Source organism: Pleurodeles waltl, chromosome 11 (genome assembly GCF_031143425.1).
Source record: "Pleurodeles waltl isolate 20211129_DDA chromosome 11, aPleWal1.hap1.20221129, whole genome shotgun sequence".
Lineage (NCBI taxonomy): Eukaryota > Metazoa > Chordata > Amphibia > Caudata > Salamandridae > Pleurodeles > Pleurodeles waltl.
In genome coordinates this window covers 168,268,076-168,285,113 of record NC_090450.1, presented here as the reverse complement: position 1 = coordinate 168,285,113, position 17,038 = coordinate 168,268,076, and the positions used below count along the sequence as shown (strand labels likewise).

The 17,038-nt window shown below is 41.3% G+C and overlaps 1 protein-coding gene across 2 annotated transcripts in view; it reads right to left on the bottom strand.

The window, feature by feature from the left end:
• Positions 1-832: 832 nt before the first annotated feature.
• Positions 833-17,038, bottom strand: part of IGSF10 (immunoglobulin superfamily member 10) — a 142,316-nt gene continuing 126,110 nt past the window's right edge. For both annotated transcript variants that reach the window (XM_069213345.1, XM_069213347.1), the window contains exons 6-7: positions 6,387-7,287; positions 833-3,515 (exon numbers count right to left, since the gene is read on the bottom strand). In XM_069213345.1, the coding sequence (XP_069069446.1) occupies positions 1,604-3,515; positions 6,387-7,287 (2,813 nt within the window). In that variant the 3' untranslated portion in view covers positions 833-1,603. The remainder of the gene's footprint in view (positions 3,516-6,386; positions 7,288-17,038) is intronic.

Below are 17,038 nucleotides of genomic sequence, written 5' to 3'. Positions count from 1 at the left end.
TCCGTCATTTTTAACGCTTGCTCAGGGCAGGCATTAAAGTGACAATCCCACAATAACCTATAGGCCTCTTTGTGCTTTGCTTGACTAGTGTCATAATTTATGGCACTGACCCAACAAAGCGCCACAATAGCTTCATAAATAATGACGCTATTGTGCTAACGTGCGCCATGGTGCATTTTATAGTAAATGCAGCGCTACCATGGTGGGGGTGCAGGGCGACGCAAGAAAAGTGGTGCATCAGAGCTGATGCACCACTTTCTTGTAAATATGCCCCTTATTCTCCCGATTATTTTTGAAAATCTCCCACTTTCCTCCTCTAAATGTTGGCATGTATGCGTCATGCACAGGCAAATGAAAAGAGACATCTGAAGTGGAGAGGTCTTCAGACTGGTGCAGCAAGAGTTACTTTATACATGTGAATGAGTCACCATTTGAAAAAAAAACATGTAAGAACATGGGAAATGGTGGATTCCAGCACTAATTCAGACTTGGGGAAGCTGTATGGTAGGAAGTAGTTCTTGTGAGCCGGGTAGTGCTTCTGCCATAAACAAAGCATTCTGGGTCACTCTTAAAACACGACGGCGCCTGTGCAATTATCAATCACACATGTATGAATTACGCAAATATCCTTGAAAGCTATCAGAACGTCCAAACTTGTGTATCTCTCAACTCTTCCACTGATAAAGCATTGTGCTGAACTTTCCAGTGCACAAGCCTATATAACAGAAAACCACACTAATAAAAAAAAACATTCCACAAGTGTTGATGACGCTGGGTTTGTCAAAAACCCTGGTGCACATAGCCTTGAATTGTCAATATGGATAAAGTAAACTTTAACTTAAAAAACTATAGCCTTTATTGTGCAATGGTAACTTCACGGTATTTAATTTTTTACTGGCTACCAGGTATAGAAACCTGCTGAATCTGACAGCACTCCCACCAGCAGACACCCTGCAGCCAATCATTAAAAGTCAGAGTTCAAAGCACATTCATTACAGTTTACAGCCAACAAACCTTCAACTGTTCATCTCCTGTTAAGGAATACATGAATTTACAAATACATAAACACACATTATTACAATCTGCCCAGCACAGACCTGCAAAATTATTTAATAATTCATCCTTATTAATTTGTTTCAATTCTGATTGACCAGATTCATGATTTCAGTAGTTATTTTCTTCATATATTTTTCCAGATATAAGCATTTGGAGACATACCCCGGAGACCAGACTTTTATCAAATAAGTGGTAGATTGTTTTTAATTGTTAAGCTTGTAAAGTATTAACACAGAGCTCTTTATGTTCACGTGCTTAGTAGGATGTGAAATGTAAATTGTTCATAGAAGAATTAGAAAAAGAGCCAATAGGGAGAGCTATGAAAACCACGTGGTCATTTCTGAAACCACTGAGGACTAATACTGCTGAAGTTTGCTTTACAATGTTTGTCTTCATACCTACAGTGTCTATCTATTGCAAAAGTAGTAAATGTCTAAGATGCCTGGAATCACAAACGTTACTATGATCTCTGCCACTGAAAATGTCTCACAGTAGAAACTCTGTCCAATATATTTACTTTCCTTCTTGTTTTAGTGTTTAGAACACTTTAGAGGACTTGAAGATATGTTGCAACTGTATCGCTGCCATGTGAGTTTTTTGCTGTGCATCTGTAAGTGCCTGAGTCAGACCTTCTTGGATTCTGAATAACTAGAGTACCTTGAGGGTATAGAAGTTCACTCCCAGAAGGTCTACCTTTGCTGGCTGTGGATAGGATGGAAAGGTCTGGCATCTCCCATAAAATCTCTGGCTTTGGTACTCCTATGGCCACACAGTTAAGTTGTACGGGGACTCCAGATTTAGTTTGTATACTTTGCGGTGGTCTGTTGGTAATCCTTGGAGAGAATGCAATAATCATCACAGGGACCACTATTGATGCATCCCCTGCATTGTTCTGAGCCCTGCAGATGTAGTTTCCATGATCCTGGGTACTCGTTTCTCGGACAACCAATGTTCCGTTTTCATGCAGTATATGCCTACCATTAATTTGAGGCCTATCAAATGTAAAGCCACTTGGAATTGTCCAAATAACGTTTGGCTTCGGGACGCCATCAGCAAGACAGTGAAGAGATAATTGTTCCCCACTAATAACCTTTATGGCTTTTCTTGGATGAATAAGAATGGTAGGCTTTTGCCCAACTTCCAAAATTATGAGCTTTTCGATGTATCCTACTTTGTTCCTGGCTGCGCAACGATATTTGCCTGCATCCTCCCTAGTTGGATTGTAAATGATGAAGGTACCATCGTTTCCTACTTGATAGCGGCCTAACGTCAGCCCACTGGAAAACCGCGTACCATTTGGCAACAGCCAGATCATTTCTGGAGGTGGATTTCCATCGGCAGAACAATTCAATATTGTGGTGGTGTCCGGTCTTGCAGTGATTTTTTCATTGAATGGATTTTTAAACATAGGCCTCCTAAGCATTTCAGTTGCTTCCAGTTGCACCACCAGAACAGTTTCTCCACCATCATTGCGTGCCACACAGATGAACTCTGCTGTATCTGATGCTCTCACATTCCGTATTTCAAGTGTTCCGTTCTTATGCACTATAATTCTACTTCCATAGTATGGAGCATTTAGGAAAATGTTATCTGGCATAATCCACATGACTTGAGGTGGAGGTGTCCCTTCAGCCTTGCAATCAATTAGCTTTCTAGAATGTTTGACAGCAGTGTCTTTGATTACAGTTTTGTTTGTGTACAAACCATTTATTAATGGGGGTCTTGAGGTGACCTCTAGTTTGTATAGCTTTGTATCCTCCCCAGCAGGATTGCGAGTTACACACATGTACTCTCCCTCATCAAGTAGCTTCACCTTGCTAACGGACAGGGATCCATTAACATGAAGTAGGTATCTATCACTGGAGGCTGATATCTTTTCACTGGAAGGGAGCAACCAGAAAGTTTTTGGCCTGGGCTCTCCTATGGCCTCACAATCAAAGGTCACAAATTCACCAGCTCTTGCTCTGGCAAATGTCTTGTAATTGTTTTTTATGCGTGGTGCAGCTGTAACTACAGTAATGTGGACCTTCATTTCATCTTTGCCAAGAGTATTCTGGGCAACACAAGTATAGTCTCCTTCTTCAGTTATCCCTACTTTATTTAGAAAGAGGGTCCCATTTTCAAAGAGAACATATCTCCGAAATCGGCTGCGCCCATTATCATCTGCTTGAAGCACGTTATTTATCATTGTTCCATCTGGTAAGCTCCAAGATATCTCTGGGATGGGTGCACCAGAAGCTTTGCAGTCGACTTTGAAATCTTTTCCATATGGTACTTGCTTTTTGAAGTACTGCTTTTGGTCAATTTTAGCTGGTTTCATGTTCACGCTTACTCGCATTAACATCAGATCATCTCCAATTTTGTTCCGTGCCACGCACAGATAATCTCCTGCATCTTTCTCAGTAACAGCATCAACAAACAAAGATCCATTAGGATAGACATGGATACGATTTCCCATTCTAAGGAAAAACAGAAAATAATTTATTGTTAAGAGACTTGATGGAAAAGTGCTGCTTGTTCATATGCACAACAAGAACAAATACAAATAAAAGAGTAAATGCTTTAAAAAACTGCTAAAATATCTGAGCATTGTGATGACCAAGAGTTACTGAAGGTTTGGAAATATAATAGCTTGCAGTTCAAATCCTGAAGATGAGTTTGTAAAGTACTATCTACTTTGTGTAAAGTGAGAGTGCTCCGGTAGTCCTCCTTAGAGTTAACATAACTTTACATATATAAACGATTCATGTTATGATAAAGATGTACCAGGCTACATCTCAGTACCTTTAGTGAGATATCTGCTCACAACAGATGGTTGTGGACCTTCCGGGATGGTGCTGATTGCAGAACGTGGTCAGCACCCATATATGTGCTAGTTTGTCAGTTTTCACAAACCATTTTATGGGGTTTTCTAACCTAAAAGCTGTCAAGAGTAGGTTTAAGTCCACTTTTTAGAGTAAAAAAAGAGAGGAAACAGCTCCAAAATTGGAAGACATGTAGGAGAAAAGGTTCCTGCAAGGGCAAACTATTATTCTTCTAGAGAAGAAAAATAAAGTTGAAGAATGAGTTACATCTTTACGACCAGAAAACTAGACTTGCTATGTGAATAAATATTCGCACATGAGAGTATTTCTGAGACTCTGAAAAAGTCACAGCTTCCCAAAAGTACTACAATATTTCTTTCAAAATTTCAGGCGAGTTGAAAATTTAAGGAAAGCTTTGATGTAAACCCAAAAACCTTTGGCTCTCCTGCCCGGACTTTTATGACTCTTTACTGTGGATTAAACTCAATATCATGATATCAAGTACTGAAAAACGCCATTTAAATGTAAGAGATGTATGCAGTCCTTTATTAGGAAGGGATGATTAATCTGTTCCTCTGGAAAGACTTATTTTGCTAAATGAAAAGAAGATAGACTAGGCATTCTTATTCACTTGTGCTCCATTATCAAACTTCTCTCAAGGATAACCCTTAGACTTTCCAGTTCTATAATTTAAGGATAAAATGGCCGTAAAATTTTAAATCATGTTACTGTTGTTTTTAATTCATCTATGTGTCTTTGGAGATCCAGATTCAAGAAATATTTCATTCAACATGAATAACACCTGCACCTAAACCTTTTGAAGCAGGTCATTTATCTCAAACGTGCTGCTTTCCCTGTCTCCCATTGGGGCTTTTGATATATTGTGACATCATCTCATCAACCAGAAATGATGCCCCTAATAATATAGCAAGTGGGTGCTCCCCATCATCATGGACCTAGAGCTCCCCTTACCATGAACCCCCATGATGAACCACTTCCTTCTGCCCTCTAATGCCCCTCCTCTTCATCCCTAAACTGATCCACCTCACTAAAAACCTGTGCTGCCTCTCTCCCCTGGACCATTCACTGCTCCTTCATCACCTTACATCCTGCACTGAACTTCCATATGAATCCTACACTGATTCTCCCCCTGCACTTGTTGTTATCTTTGAGTACTGTGCATTACACCCCTTAAATAATGTAGTGTTCCCTATTCCTTCCCCTTGAACCACGTCCTTTTTCCCCAGTGGACCCTGCACTGCTCTCTGGATCTTTCAGTGTTGCTTCCTGTCTGAAACGTATGCTGTTTTCTAACCACTTGACTCCATTTTCATGCCTACACCTTTCATCCTGGTCTCTGTGGCTTCCCTCAGGATCCATCCTGATTTTATGCTTCAAACTATAACCTAGGTGCTGCTGCCTCCATTGAACACAATGCTGCTACTCCCCACGCAGTGCTTTTCTGCACCCTACAGCTTTTGCCTACCCTTGTGGGAGGTTAAGTGCTCTTTCTCTCTTGTCCCCGTGAAACATGCACTGCTACTGCCTTCCTGGATCCTGTGCATCTCCCCACTCAACGCCTAACTTGAACCCTTGCTTGGAGCCTCAACCACTCACTCTCCCATTGCACCTGTACTGTTTTGGTTCAATGCTCCTTGGTTCCCGCCCCATGGCTTTTCTATAGTGATGAGAGATTCACCAAGCTTTATTTGCATACAACACAGGTACAAAAGGACACAATTCATAAAAATGTCCTTGTATGCAGGACAGAAGTACCCACTACTGATATCCATATAAAACTTTGTATGTTGCTCCTATTTTGTAAACATCCTTTTAAAAAAACAGAAAACAAAATGGGTGGCATTGACATCGCCCATTGCATTTGCAAGGCAATGAAACATTTTGCACAAAGTCGCACTGCACCAACAGTATCCATGTATTCTGAACTATTGGTGAAACATTGTCACGTGTGATCATTTTAATATGGCACATGTCGGCTACAGGTCAGTGTCCTGGTGGGTTAAATCTGCAATGCTATCTCGCATATGGTGCAATTTTTGCAGTGTGCTATAAATAGTGCTGAAACAGTAATTGTATTGAATATCAAAGAGGGATTGAAATGATAACATATCTTAATAACTGTTTTCTAACTCTACACATAGTTCATATTTTCTATCCCCTCAGCAAATAGGAATGACATGCGGAATTGGTGCATCCCACACCACCTTTGGTACGTATGATTTACTGCAATATTCTCCTTTCTCCTCAGGTAAGTTTCGGAAAGTTTGACTTGCCGAAATTTAAATGGCTACAATTTGGAAGATGATTATCTTGGTACTTGAAATTCTGATCCCAACATAAACAAAATCTTGTGCAGGGATAGGAATTTTGCAGCACTTTGGTGCCTAAGTGTTTCAATATGGAGCTCAATTTTGGCGAATATTTCTTTAGTATTTTAATGCCCAGAGTCATTCAATTGTTTTATTTACTGAAAAAGAGTTTGGTTTAATACATAAATATTCTTACCTGTGCCACTGGTCTACAACTGCCTTGGAAGGCAACCTCCATATTATCCTCGGTTTCGGTTCTCCGGTAGCTGAACAGGTGAGAAGCAGCTGATCCCCGAAGTTCTTTTCAGTGAATTTTGGAGACACATTTATTATCTTTGGACCTGATTCTCCCTGCTCCACAGTTAGGCTTATCACCCTTCTCTCAGACCCTGTTGAGCTGGTAGCAATGCATTCGTAATTTCCAGTGTCTGCAGAAACAAGGTTCCTGATGTAAAGGGTTCCATTGGAGAACATAAACAATTTCGAATTAATAAATTGCAAGGGCTTTACCTCGGTTCCGTCAAAGAGGACCCAGTGCACACTTGGGTTAGGATTCCCCCTAGCAGTGCAAGGAAGTTTCAGGTTTTCACCCAACAACCCTTCAACTTGCTGCCTTTTGTCTTCCAAAATAATAGGGGGAGCAGCAATGACCTGGATTTTGACTTTCAGGGTATCTGACCCAGCTTGGTTGCTAGCCAAGCACTTGTAAAGCCCTCGATCATAAATAGTCATATCAGAAATCGTTAAAGTGCCGTCCGACCTGACTGAAACTCTGTGGTTTTCAGAAGAATATTCAGAGACAGAGGACTTGTTTGGAAGGATCCACACAATTTCTGGGATAGGCCGACCCTCTGCTTGGCACTTCACATCTATAGTTTTGCCTGAATGTACTGTGATCTCCTTTGAGGGTCCCTCCAGGATCCTTGGAGGATATGCGACCACGGATAGGGTGACAAGTAGACGATCAGACCCATATTGGTTTGCAGCCACGCACAGGTATTGGCCTCGGTCAAGAATACTCACATTTGGAATAAATAATGTTCCATTGAAAAAAAATTCGAATTTATTTCCACGCCGGCTCTTCAGGAGGAAGGGTCCTATTAAGCAAACAGAAATAGCAAACTAATTATTTAGATGGTTACCATATTTGTCACACACCAACTTGGGCCCTGATTTCCTGTTTCCATACTTTTTTATGCAGACGCTGAGCTTTTTCTCATGGGTGAGTGTGTTGCAAAAATAGACAGTCATAAATAAGTAAGTGACGTAAACAGATGGTGACAATTGTAATCGCACAAAGAAAAGCATCACAAACGTCCCAGTTTTCATGCAGAATACTCCTCCACTTAGCAATAGTAAAACCAATATTTCGTATATGAATTACATGAGAAAACAAATACAGAACCTAGCCCACACCTCCGCTCCTTTGATTAACCGTTCAGATTCTTTAAATAGCACATCATCAATATCCATGGGCATACTCACAAATACTTTTGTAATTCCAGTGTTATCCATCCGCAGCCTTTATCTCTCATTCTTGACTGATTATATTTTCAACATGCCTCTGTGATTGATGTCAGCAAACTCACACAGACTTCGGGATTGTCTCATTCTGCAATCATACCCAACATTTACATTGGCTCACTAATCCAGATTAAGGACTGAATTTATAGTTTGGCAGACAGACTACTGTTGAACCAAATAGGCTAATTAGAAAATTATTAATGATGTTTATGTGTTTTAAATAATAAAAGCTGTAGAGAAATTAATCTTAGAGAACATAATGTGCACGTTTGAAAATGTGCCCTCGCGCACGACAGCCATATATACGCAAATGTACTAATACTACTAAAACTGGGTGAAATGATGAAAGATGTACAAGAATAACGTAGTAACATGTCATATTGAAATGTATAACCTATGTTTTACCTTAACTTTTAGTGCTAACTTAGCTGAAATCATGGCCGAGTGTTCCTGGGCCTCGCACACAGAGAGCTGAAATAATAACCACGTTTCAAGAAGTTGGATGTATGACATGGCCCTAAATCACCCGATGTTGAAGTTGCTTAGCTAGAACTTTCTGCAATGTACCGGCGGACAAGAGATGATGAAGACAACTTGATACAATTATGTGTAGAGTAGGCTAAATGTACTTTCCCAGGACTCAAACAATAAAGGCACTGACTGAAGAGGAACATGCAACAATTTTGATACCTGAAGAGCTAGATGATGAGGACATCGTATGGCGAAACAATCCACATAGATTTGGTAAACAAATATTATAGGGAAAAGTAATATCTGATGACTGACGGACCAAATGGGAATTAGGGGGAAGGACTGGGAGACGCTTATAAAAAGTCATGGCAAAGGGCTAAAATTTTCAAATGCGAGGGGAGAATTGATGACGCTGTTCGAGATTCTGTCGTTGGGCTGAAACTCTGAGAGCCTGATGCTTAGTTGATCAATTTGATGACCTGAAGACGAAGGCTGACTTTGTTGCTGATCCATTCTGTGGATAGGTAATTATGAAAATGTGACTGACTAACATGTGCCTTTTCTTCTAGGTACCAACTGCCATGTTTTATAGATTTTCACTTAGGAAGATGTTTTTCCAAATTTATGTTTATCTCTAAATTGTTTTGCATGAAGTCCCACTGCATGACTAGGATACTCCATGTGATCCAAAAGGTTAATCGACCTATATGCGTACCCTTGTAAGTTTACTTACTATGGACCAGGCGCTCTAGCAGTTTTTTGTAGCAGCTTGATGGTTAGTTTCCTTGGAGGACTGGTTATGTGGTGAATACTGGTTATGGTGATAGTTTAAGTTAGGGTTAGTTGTTCATATTTTTATGAGGTTTTGTTTTCTGAAATGGCAATTGTAGCAAAGATGATGTCCTCTTAAGCCCAGATATGACTTACCCAGATCGCGGATACTGCTAGTAAAGATGGGTATGTTCTCGGTGTTCTTGTGATAGTATGAAAGTTGTAGGTTGCGCTTGCAAAAGGCTTCAGCAAATCGCAGGTGAATTGTGATATATGTGAGGTAAAGTAGGGAGTCTGCGTACTCCAGCAGAGGTTAGTAGGAGTGTGCGTAATCCGCAGTATGAGAGTAGGGAAGTCGTCGAACTTCATATGTGTGTGGCACTTTGTGCTAAAAAATTGTCTACGTGGTTGTTGGTGATGTACGGACCCTGCGTGGTCTAAGACTCCAGAGTATATTGGCAAGTGTAGGAGACACTTGGTTATATGTTGTAATCTGTCTGGTTTAGTAGGTTGATCGGGCGTGGTCAACAAGTCAGTGTGTGCGTTAATTGAGTAAGAGAAATGTTTCGACTGAGATTTGGTGAGTCCTATGTGCACCAGAACAGACCCATTGATCAGTTGAGAGTGAAATTCATGGGAGGAATAGCTATATGAGTGAAAGGACCATTAGTGAAAATCCATAAGGTCTCTAAAGTGATTGTGTACCTTCCTGTAGTAAACCAGCAGGTTTGTTTTAGTTATTGTTTTTTCTCGCAATAGTCGCATTCGTTTTGTGTGAGTTGAAGTTTAGGGGGACAAGCCACAAGACTTTGTCAGCCGCAGTTTGTGAGTGTGATGTCAGAGTGTGCCGCGCTGGGCTAGTTTGGTTAGTAAGAAGATTCGTGAGCAGATTGGCAGCCATCCATAAGAGGCAATTGGTTGAGTAGGTGGGTGAAAGGAATCGGTAGTAAAAGTCATTTCATTATTGAATCAAAGTAAATACAATAAACAAAATGACGTTTTTCAAGGCGTTTAGAAGTGCTATGAAGGGTAATTCTTACATTAAGGTGTCAGTGGGGGAGCCGACCCCACCGGAAAATTCTCCGTCGTACATTGTGATGGAGGAGCGAGGTGCCACACCATCTCTTTGGTTGAAGCAGTGGTGTAAGATGACAAAGAAGTTAGGAGCTTTAGTGTTTCCACAGCATGGAACGTTTAATTTAAGAATTTTGGATGAATTGCGAATGGCATTATATGAGACAAAACCATTACCAAGACCAGCACAGTTTGAGGTTTTAGTAGTTTGAGAGCAAATAGCCAGACAGCAACAAGAGATGACATTTAAAAGAAGAATAAAAAGAGTGGAAAAATAATTGGCAGAAGCCAGGTGGGATTGGGAGCAGAAGAGGTGGAGAGCAGAGACAACACAGGGAATTCAATTATTTCCTGCCATTGCAGAAGATGAGGCAGAGAAAGAAGATGCTGCTAAGGGTGATGAGAGCACAGAAAAAGGAAAAAGAAAAAGCCTTATGTAGATGATGAGGATTCCGATGTTGAGGACCTTATTACACAGTTGCTGAGGGATCGACTTCTGCCATGTGTGACCCATTCAGGGGGTCCAAGTACTAGTTCTGCCCCAACTCTTCCAGCACAGGCATCAGGCATAGTGGGGCCAGTGCAGACAGATAGTGGGCAAGTACAAGGGGTAATACAGAGTAATCCTAATGCAGGGACTACTTCTGTGGTCCAAGCTCAGGTACATCTGCCATCAATACAGAGAATTTATCCACACGTACTAGTTCTTGAGACAATTTCGAACTTAGTAGTGCCCATGGAACAAGTGCATCCGAAGCCAATGCTAGTTCAGACTGAGCCAACTTCAATGTTATTGCCTCCGGCACAGCCACAGGCTTTGCAGAAGTTTACACTGATAACAGGAACACAGTCAGATGTCACACCAGTGATGAATCAGGCCATGGGGGTAACGTTTCCACAAGGTACAAGTGTCAGGGCAGCTCCAGATGTGATATCGCTACCGATTACTGTTGGTCCAGCGGTACCTCTATTTGCACAAAAGAAAGCGAGTGCAGGAGATCAGAGTGAAATGTCACAGAGCCTCATGAGGAGGGGAGTGAGTGATCCTGTACAGATGATGTCATCTGTGGGTCAAACTTTTAATGGATCTAGACCATCAAATGCGAGTCAAGGGTTGAAGCTTTTGACGCCGCTAACTCCAGGTGCAGCGATGCAGCAGGTACCAGTTCCAAATGCAAGTAACATCTCATTACAGAGACTGACAGCTCAGCAATTGAGTGAATAGTTGGACAGGTTAAATACACCTCCAAGTACATCCAAGGGTGAAGAGCAGATAAATCGTGTAAGGTTATCTACAGAAGCAGCAGAATTAGTTGCGGGAACAATGGGAGTAAACAGGTTAGAATCCTACACTGAAGAAGAGCTGAGGTACTTGTGCCCAAGATTTACAAGGGAAGTGAGTAAGATACATCAGAACTTGGCAGAGCTGGCAGTAAAACAGGATATCAAGATTGAGAAAGCAAAACATTTGAAACGAAGTTACAGGTTAGACTTTGAGGCAAAGGATTTTGAGCATATGAGATCGGCAGGAATGAAGGCTCACTTAAAAGAAATATTGCAGAGTGCTCAGATTTGGGGAGAATTGGAGAAGTGGGAAGGTAGATGGGCAAATAAGAAGCATAAGCAAAAACGAGATTCACAAGAAGCATCTGAAGATGTTTAGAAAGAAAGGGAGTCAGTAAAGATGCTTCAGATGAGGGAAATTCCAGGAGGGCAGTTTGTTCATGTCCCATGGCACAGAAGTGATATATTGTCATTCACAAATGTTTACCCTGAAACTAAGAGATGAACCGGTTGAGTGGTATCAGCAGACAGACAGGTTTGCGAAACTTTCAAAATGTCTGTGGAAACACATTGTTGGAGGTTAGAACAAATAGGCCACAGCACACAGACTATATTGTCCAATCATATGGTGGGGATGATAGATCCCTGGTAGTGCGTTTGAAGGTTTAGAAGAAGTAAACGGTAAAGAGAAATCTTGAGTCTTGTCAGTAGACGGTGTCCTTTATTTGTAGACGTTAGAAATCAAAGTGTCATCATGAAAAAACAGCCAACACGTGTTTCGTCACACAAGTGACTTCATCAAGGCTGGGCCGTGCGGCCAGAGTAGTAGAGAATAATCAGCTAAGTAGGCTGAAATAAAGAAAAGAATATCTTGTTAGGAAATTGTAACTAAGGGTAATGACACTGCCCGAGCAGCAACGGGTAGGTTGAGTGTTGATAGCGTAGGTTGATCACGTAGATTGATAAAAGTATGAGAAGCCCTGATAAGCCTCAATGAGATCATAAAACTAAGGGAAAAAATGGGGGGCTGCAAGAGCAGTAACGGGTAGATTGGGTGTTGATCACGTAGGTAGATACAGGTATGTGAGGCCCTGATAAGCCAAAAGTAAAGCCTGGTAAGCGTCTGTACGGGAAGCAGTTAAGGAGCCTTAGTTTTATGATCTCATTGAGGCTTATCAGGGCTTCTCATACTTTTATCAATCTACGTGATCAACCTACGCTATCAACTTCCACAGTATAACATGGCACATGTCCTGGTGAAAGTGGCACAAATAATTGGAGATTTTCTAAAACAAGGGGTTTTGAAAGAAGTGTTGAGCAGTCCATGTAATTCACCGATAATGGGCTTAAAGAAACTGTGTGGGAAAGTGCGCATTGTGCAGGTTTTGCGAAAAGTGAATGACAGGGTGGTCACGTGTTGTCCAGTGGTGCCAAATTCAGCAGTGATACTGTTTCAGATTCCCTGAGATGCAGAGTGGGTCACAGTGGTTGACTTGTCACAAGCTTTCTTTTCTGTTCCTCTTCATGAGGATAGTCAGTTTCTTTTTAGTTTCAAATTCCTAGACAGAGTCTACAGCTGGTGCAGGCTTTCACAAGGGTATACGGAGTCACCATCACTGTTTAATCAGATCCTGAAAAAGAATTTGGAGTCATTGGAACTACCGTACCAATCGACTCTAATGCAGTACATTGACGATTTACAGATTGCATACAGGACAAGGGACGAGTGCAAGTACGACTCGATTGCCCTGTTAAATCAATTGGGAAGGTTCGGACATAAGGTGTCACCTGTAAAACTACAGTAATCTGTGAAATATCTGGGACACCAGATAGAGAAAGGGTTATGGAGAATCTCCAGGGAGAGAATTACCATGATTTTGCAGAGAAGTCTTCCAACTTCACAGAGAGAGGTCAGAATGTTTCTGGGAATGGTAGGGTATTGTCGACAATGGATCCTGAATTTTGCTGAGATTGCCAAACCATTGCAGCAGCTGACACACAAGGATGTCACAGACCCCATTACCTTAGATGAGGATCAGATTAAAGCATTCACTGAACTGAGAGAGAGTTTGTGCAGAGCTCCGGCGTTGGGAATGCCTGATTACACAAAGCCCTTGATATTGTTTTGTCATCAACGTCATGCTTGTTCTTTGTCTGTTTTGACACAGGTCCATGGAGGTGCTTATCGCCCAGTAGCCTATTTTTGCAGCTACCTTGGACTCAGTCGCAGCAGCTTTACCAGGTTATCTGCGTGCAGTAGCTGCAGTTGGTCAAAGCCTTTCTCAATGTGAGGGGTTAGTCATTGGATACCCTTTGATGATAATGGTACCACATTCTGTTGAATCTTACCGACAAGGACGAAAATGCAATATTTGATTGGTGCAAGACTGACAAGGTATGAGACGAGCATATTGGATGCTCCAAATGTCACATTGAAAAGATGTACAGTGTTGAATCCAGCGACGTTGCGTCCAAGTGATACTGTTGAAATTGAAAAGGAGGAACACATCGAGCATGATTGTCTTGAGGTAACAGAACTGTGTACAAAACCAAGGCCTGATATTAGAGACACGCGATTGGAGGAAAATGACCACATTGTTTTTGTTGATGGTTCATGTCTTAGAGATGGGACAAGGACATTGAGTATGGGATATGCAGTATGTACAATCGCAGGCACATTAGAAGCTTCTTGGTTTTGAGGTATATATTCTGCACAAGTGGCAAAATTGATGGCTCTTACTAGGGCATGCCATGTATCTGCGAGACTGACAGTCACAATCCATATGGACAGCCAATATGGATTTGGAATTGTTCGTGATTTTGGTCAATTGTGGTCGCAAAGAGGTTTCCTGACCTCTACTAGTACACCAGTGAGAAATGGCGACAAGATAAAAGAGTTGGTGTGCACAATACAGTTACCTGAATAGATTGCAGTGGTAAAATGCAGTGCACATCAAAAGACACAGGATTACTTCTCATTGGGAAACGGATATGTGGATCAAGTCACAAGGTTTTGCGCATTGAACTGTATATCGTTTAAAGATAAGTGGGAATTGATGCCCAAAGAAGAAAGTACTTGCACAAGTTTTGCATTAAAAGTGATTGATACTCTAGAAGAATTGAAAACATTGCAGGAAAATGCAGACAAAGAGGAGAAACTACTTTGAGTGAAATCGAAATGTGTCCAAAGACCTGATGAAATTTGGGTTTCTGAGGAGGGTCAAATGGTCTTGCCTAATAGCCTATTGTCTCAGATGGTTCGTTATTACCATGGGCAGGGACATATTGGAAGGGATGCCATGGTTAGATTGTTCAAAATTGATTGGTTCAATCCTAAATTCAGGCAAGCAGCAGAGGCAGTGTGTCATCGATGCATAGTGTGTCAGCAACTGAACGTGGGAAAAGGGACACTGGTGAATTTGAGCCACATTGGAAAGGCAGGAGGTCCATTCAGCAGAACGCAATTGGATTTCATTGAGGTGCCTGCGTGTGGAGGTTTGAAGTACGTGTTGGTGATTGTGTGTGTGTATAGTCATTGGATTGAAGCATACCCCACACAAAGAAATGACAGTCTCACAGTAGCAAAGCTGTTGCTTAGAGAATTAATACCACGTTTCGGATTTCCGATCTTTTTAGAATCAGATAGGGGAACTTAGTTCAATAACGAAGTGACTAAAATCTTATGTACATCACTAAACATTGAGCAGAAGTTGCATTGTAGCTACCACCATGAAGCATCAGGACTAGTGGGACAAATGAATGGTACTTTGAAATCAAGAATTGCCAAGATGTATGCCACTACCAATCTGAAATGGCCAGATGCATTACCTTTGGTGTTGATGTCAGTGAGAAACATACCTGACAGAAAGACAGGGCTTTCGCCCCATGAAATCCTCATGGGCAGAGCAATGAGATTGCCAACAGTTCCTGCAAATGCACTTGTCAACATTACAGATGGTATGGTGTTGGACTACTGCAAGGGTCTGCCTGATGTGGTTCACTCCTTCTCTCAGCAGGTGCAGGCCACCACCCTGCCACCCATCCATGACCCAGGTCACAGTATGAGAGCCGGAGACTGGGTCTTCATCAAAAAGCATGTTTGCAAGACCTGTTTGGAATCGCGTTGGAAGGGTCCTTATCAGGTGGTGCTAATGACAGTGACAGCTGTAAAGTATGCAGGACTCCCTAACTGGATACACGCAAGTCATACGAAGAGAGTAGTGTGTCCACAAGAGCATGAAGAAGTGTTTTTGAGAGCACCAACAACAGCAAAACAGGTAACTACACTTGAACCAGAACAAGAGCCGACAGAACCTGAAGTTGAGCCTGAACTTGTGGAAGATGGGCCTATTACCCCTGTAAGAGATGAAGGTGAAGAATAACAGGTGGATGGGCAAGAACCTATCTCAACGGATACAGCAGGAGAGCCTAATTCAGTGGCGGTTCTCCCAGAAGCAGACGATGCTAAAAAAAGGGACAGAACCAGTGCCAGTTCAAGAGGGTGAAAGAGTTGAGTCGGATCAGTGTCAAAGGGATTTGACTCCTCCTGAGCCCGTTGCAAGTCCATCAAGAGAAAACACCATAGGAAAAGGAAAGAAGGAAAAGGAAAAGAGTCCAATCTTGAGAAGAATACTGACAGAAGGAACGAGAAAAGGAGATAACTGGCCTGAATCGCAGATTGGAAAGAAGAACGAATTGGTCATAAATGAAACAATAGAAGAAGAAGTGGATACTACGAGAAAAGCAGAACTGAGTGAGGGAGAATCAGGTGGTGAATGAGGGTTGAAAAGAAAGAGAATAGCAAGTCGAAGATACGCAGGTCCTGAGTGGGCATATGCAGCTAACAATGAATGGCAACACAAGTTAATGTCCTTTTGTTTTGGTAGACAAGTTTTGAGTCAGTAGTTTGATGTAACCTGAAGGCCATCGAATAACTGAGTTGTTGAGCTAATCTAAAGAAAAACTAAGAAAGAGACTGTTGAAATAAAACCAAAAGAGACATTGATAACCTGATATAACAATTGAAACCCGGATGTGACAAGCTGCTAATCGATTTTTTGACAAAGGAGAAGGGTCCCTAGTTGTGAAAATGAACTGTGAGAAAGTATTTTTCTCCATTTTTGATTTTTGTGCTGTTAGTTTTTAAGAGTTACTTTTTCTTTCTGATTCTTTACAGATCATGGCTGAGCTTAATAGCCAAGTTAGAAACGTCATGTATTGTAGATATTTGAGTGTTGGAGTGGCAGTTATGTGTGGAATATTGTTTATAATAATGATTGTGGGAATGTCTGTTAATGATATGAAAAAGGCCACTATCGCTTCTGTTCCTGAAACTACTACACTAACAGTCTTAGAAAGGTTTAAGTTTGAAGAGAAATATTTGCATGATTATACTAATGCTCAAGGAGAGCTTTCTACAAATGTTTTCTATCGCTTTTTGAGTGAGTATGCTGAGACAATGGATGCAAAGAATTGTCTTGTCTGTACGAAAATTCCTTCCTCAGTAGAAGAAGGAGCTACGTACCATAGCTTGCCATTAATGTATGGCATAGGCCGTAGTATGCTACTAACAAGATTCTATAACCAAGAGTATATACAATATTTTTACTCTAACCACGGTGTGGTATTTTCATTTGTTCCTATTATTAGATATCTGAGTAATGTAGCTAAAGAACATGATATAGCATTAGTTTGTGGCTTCTTTAAGCCGACATTATCATTTGG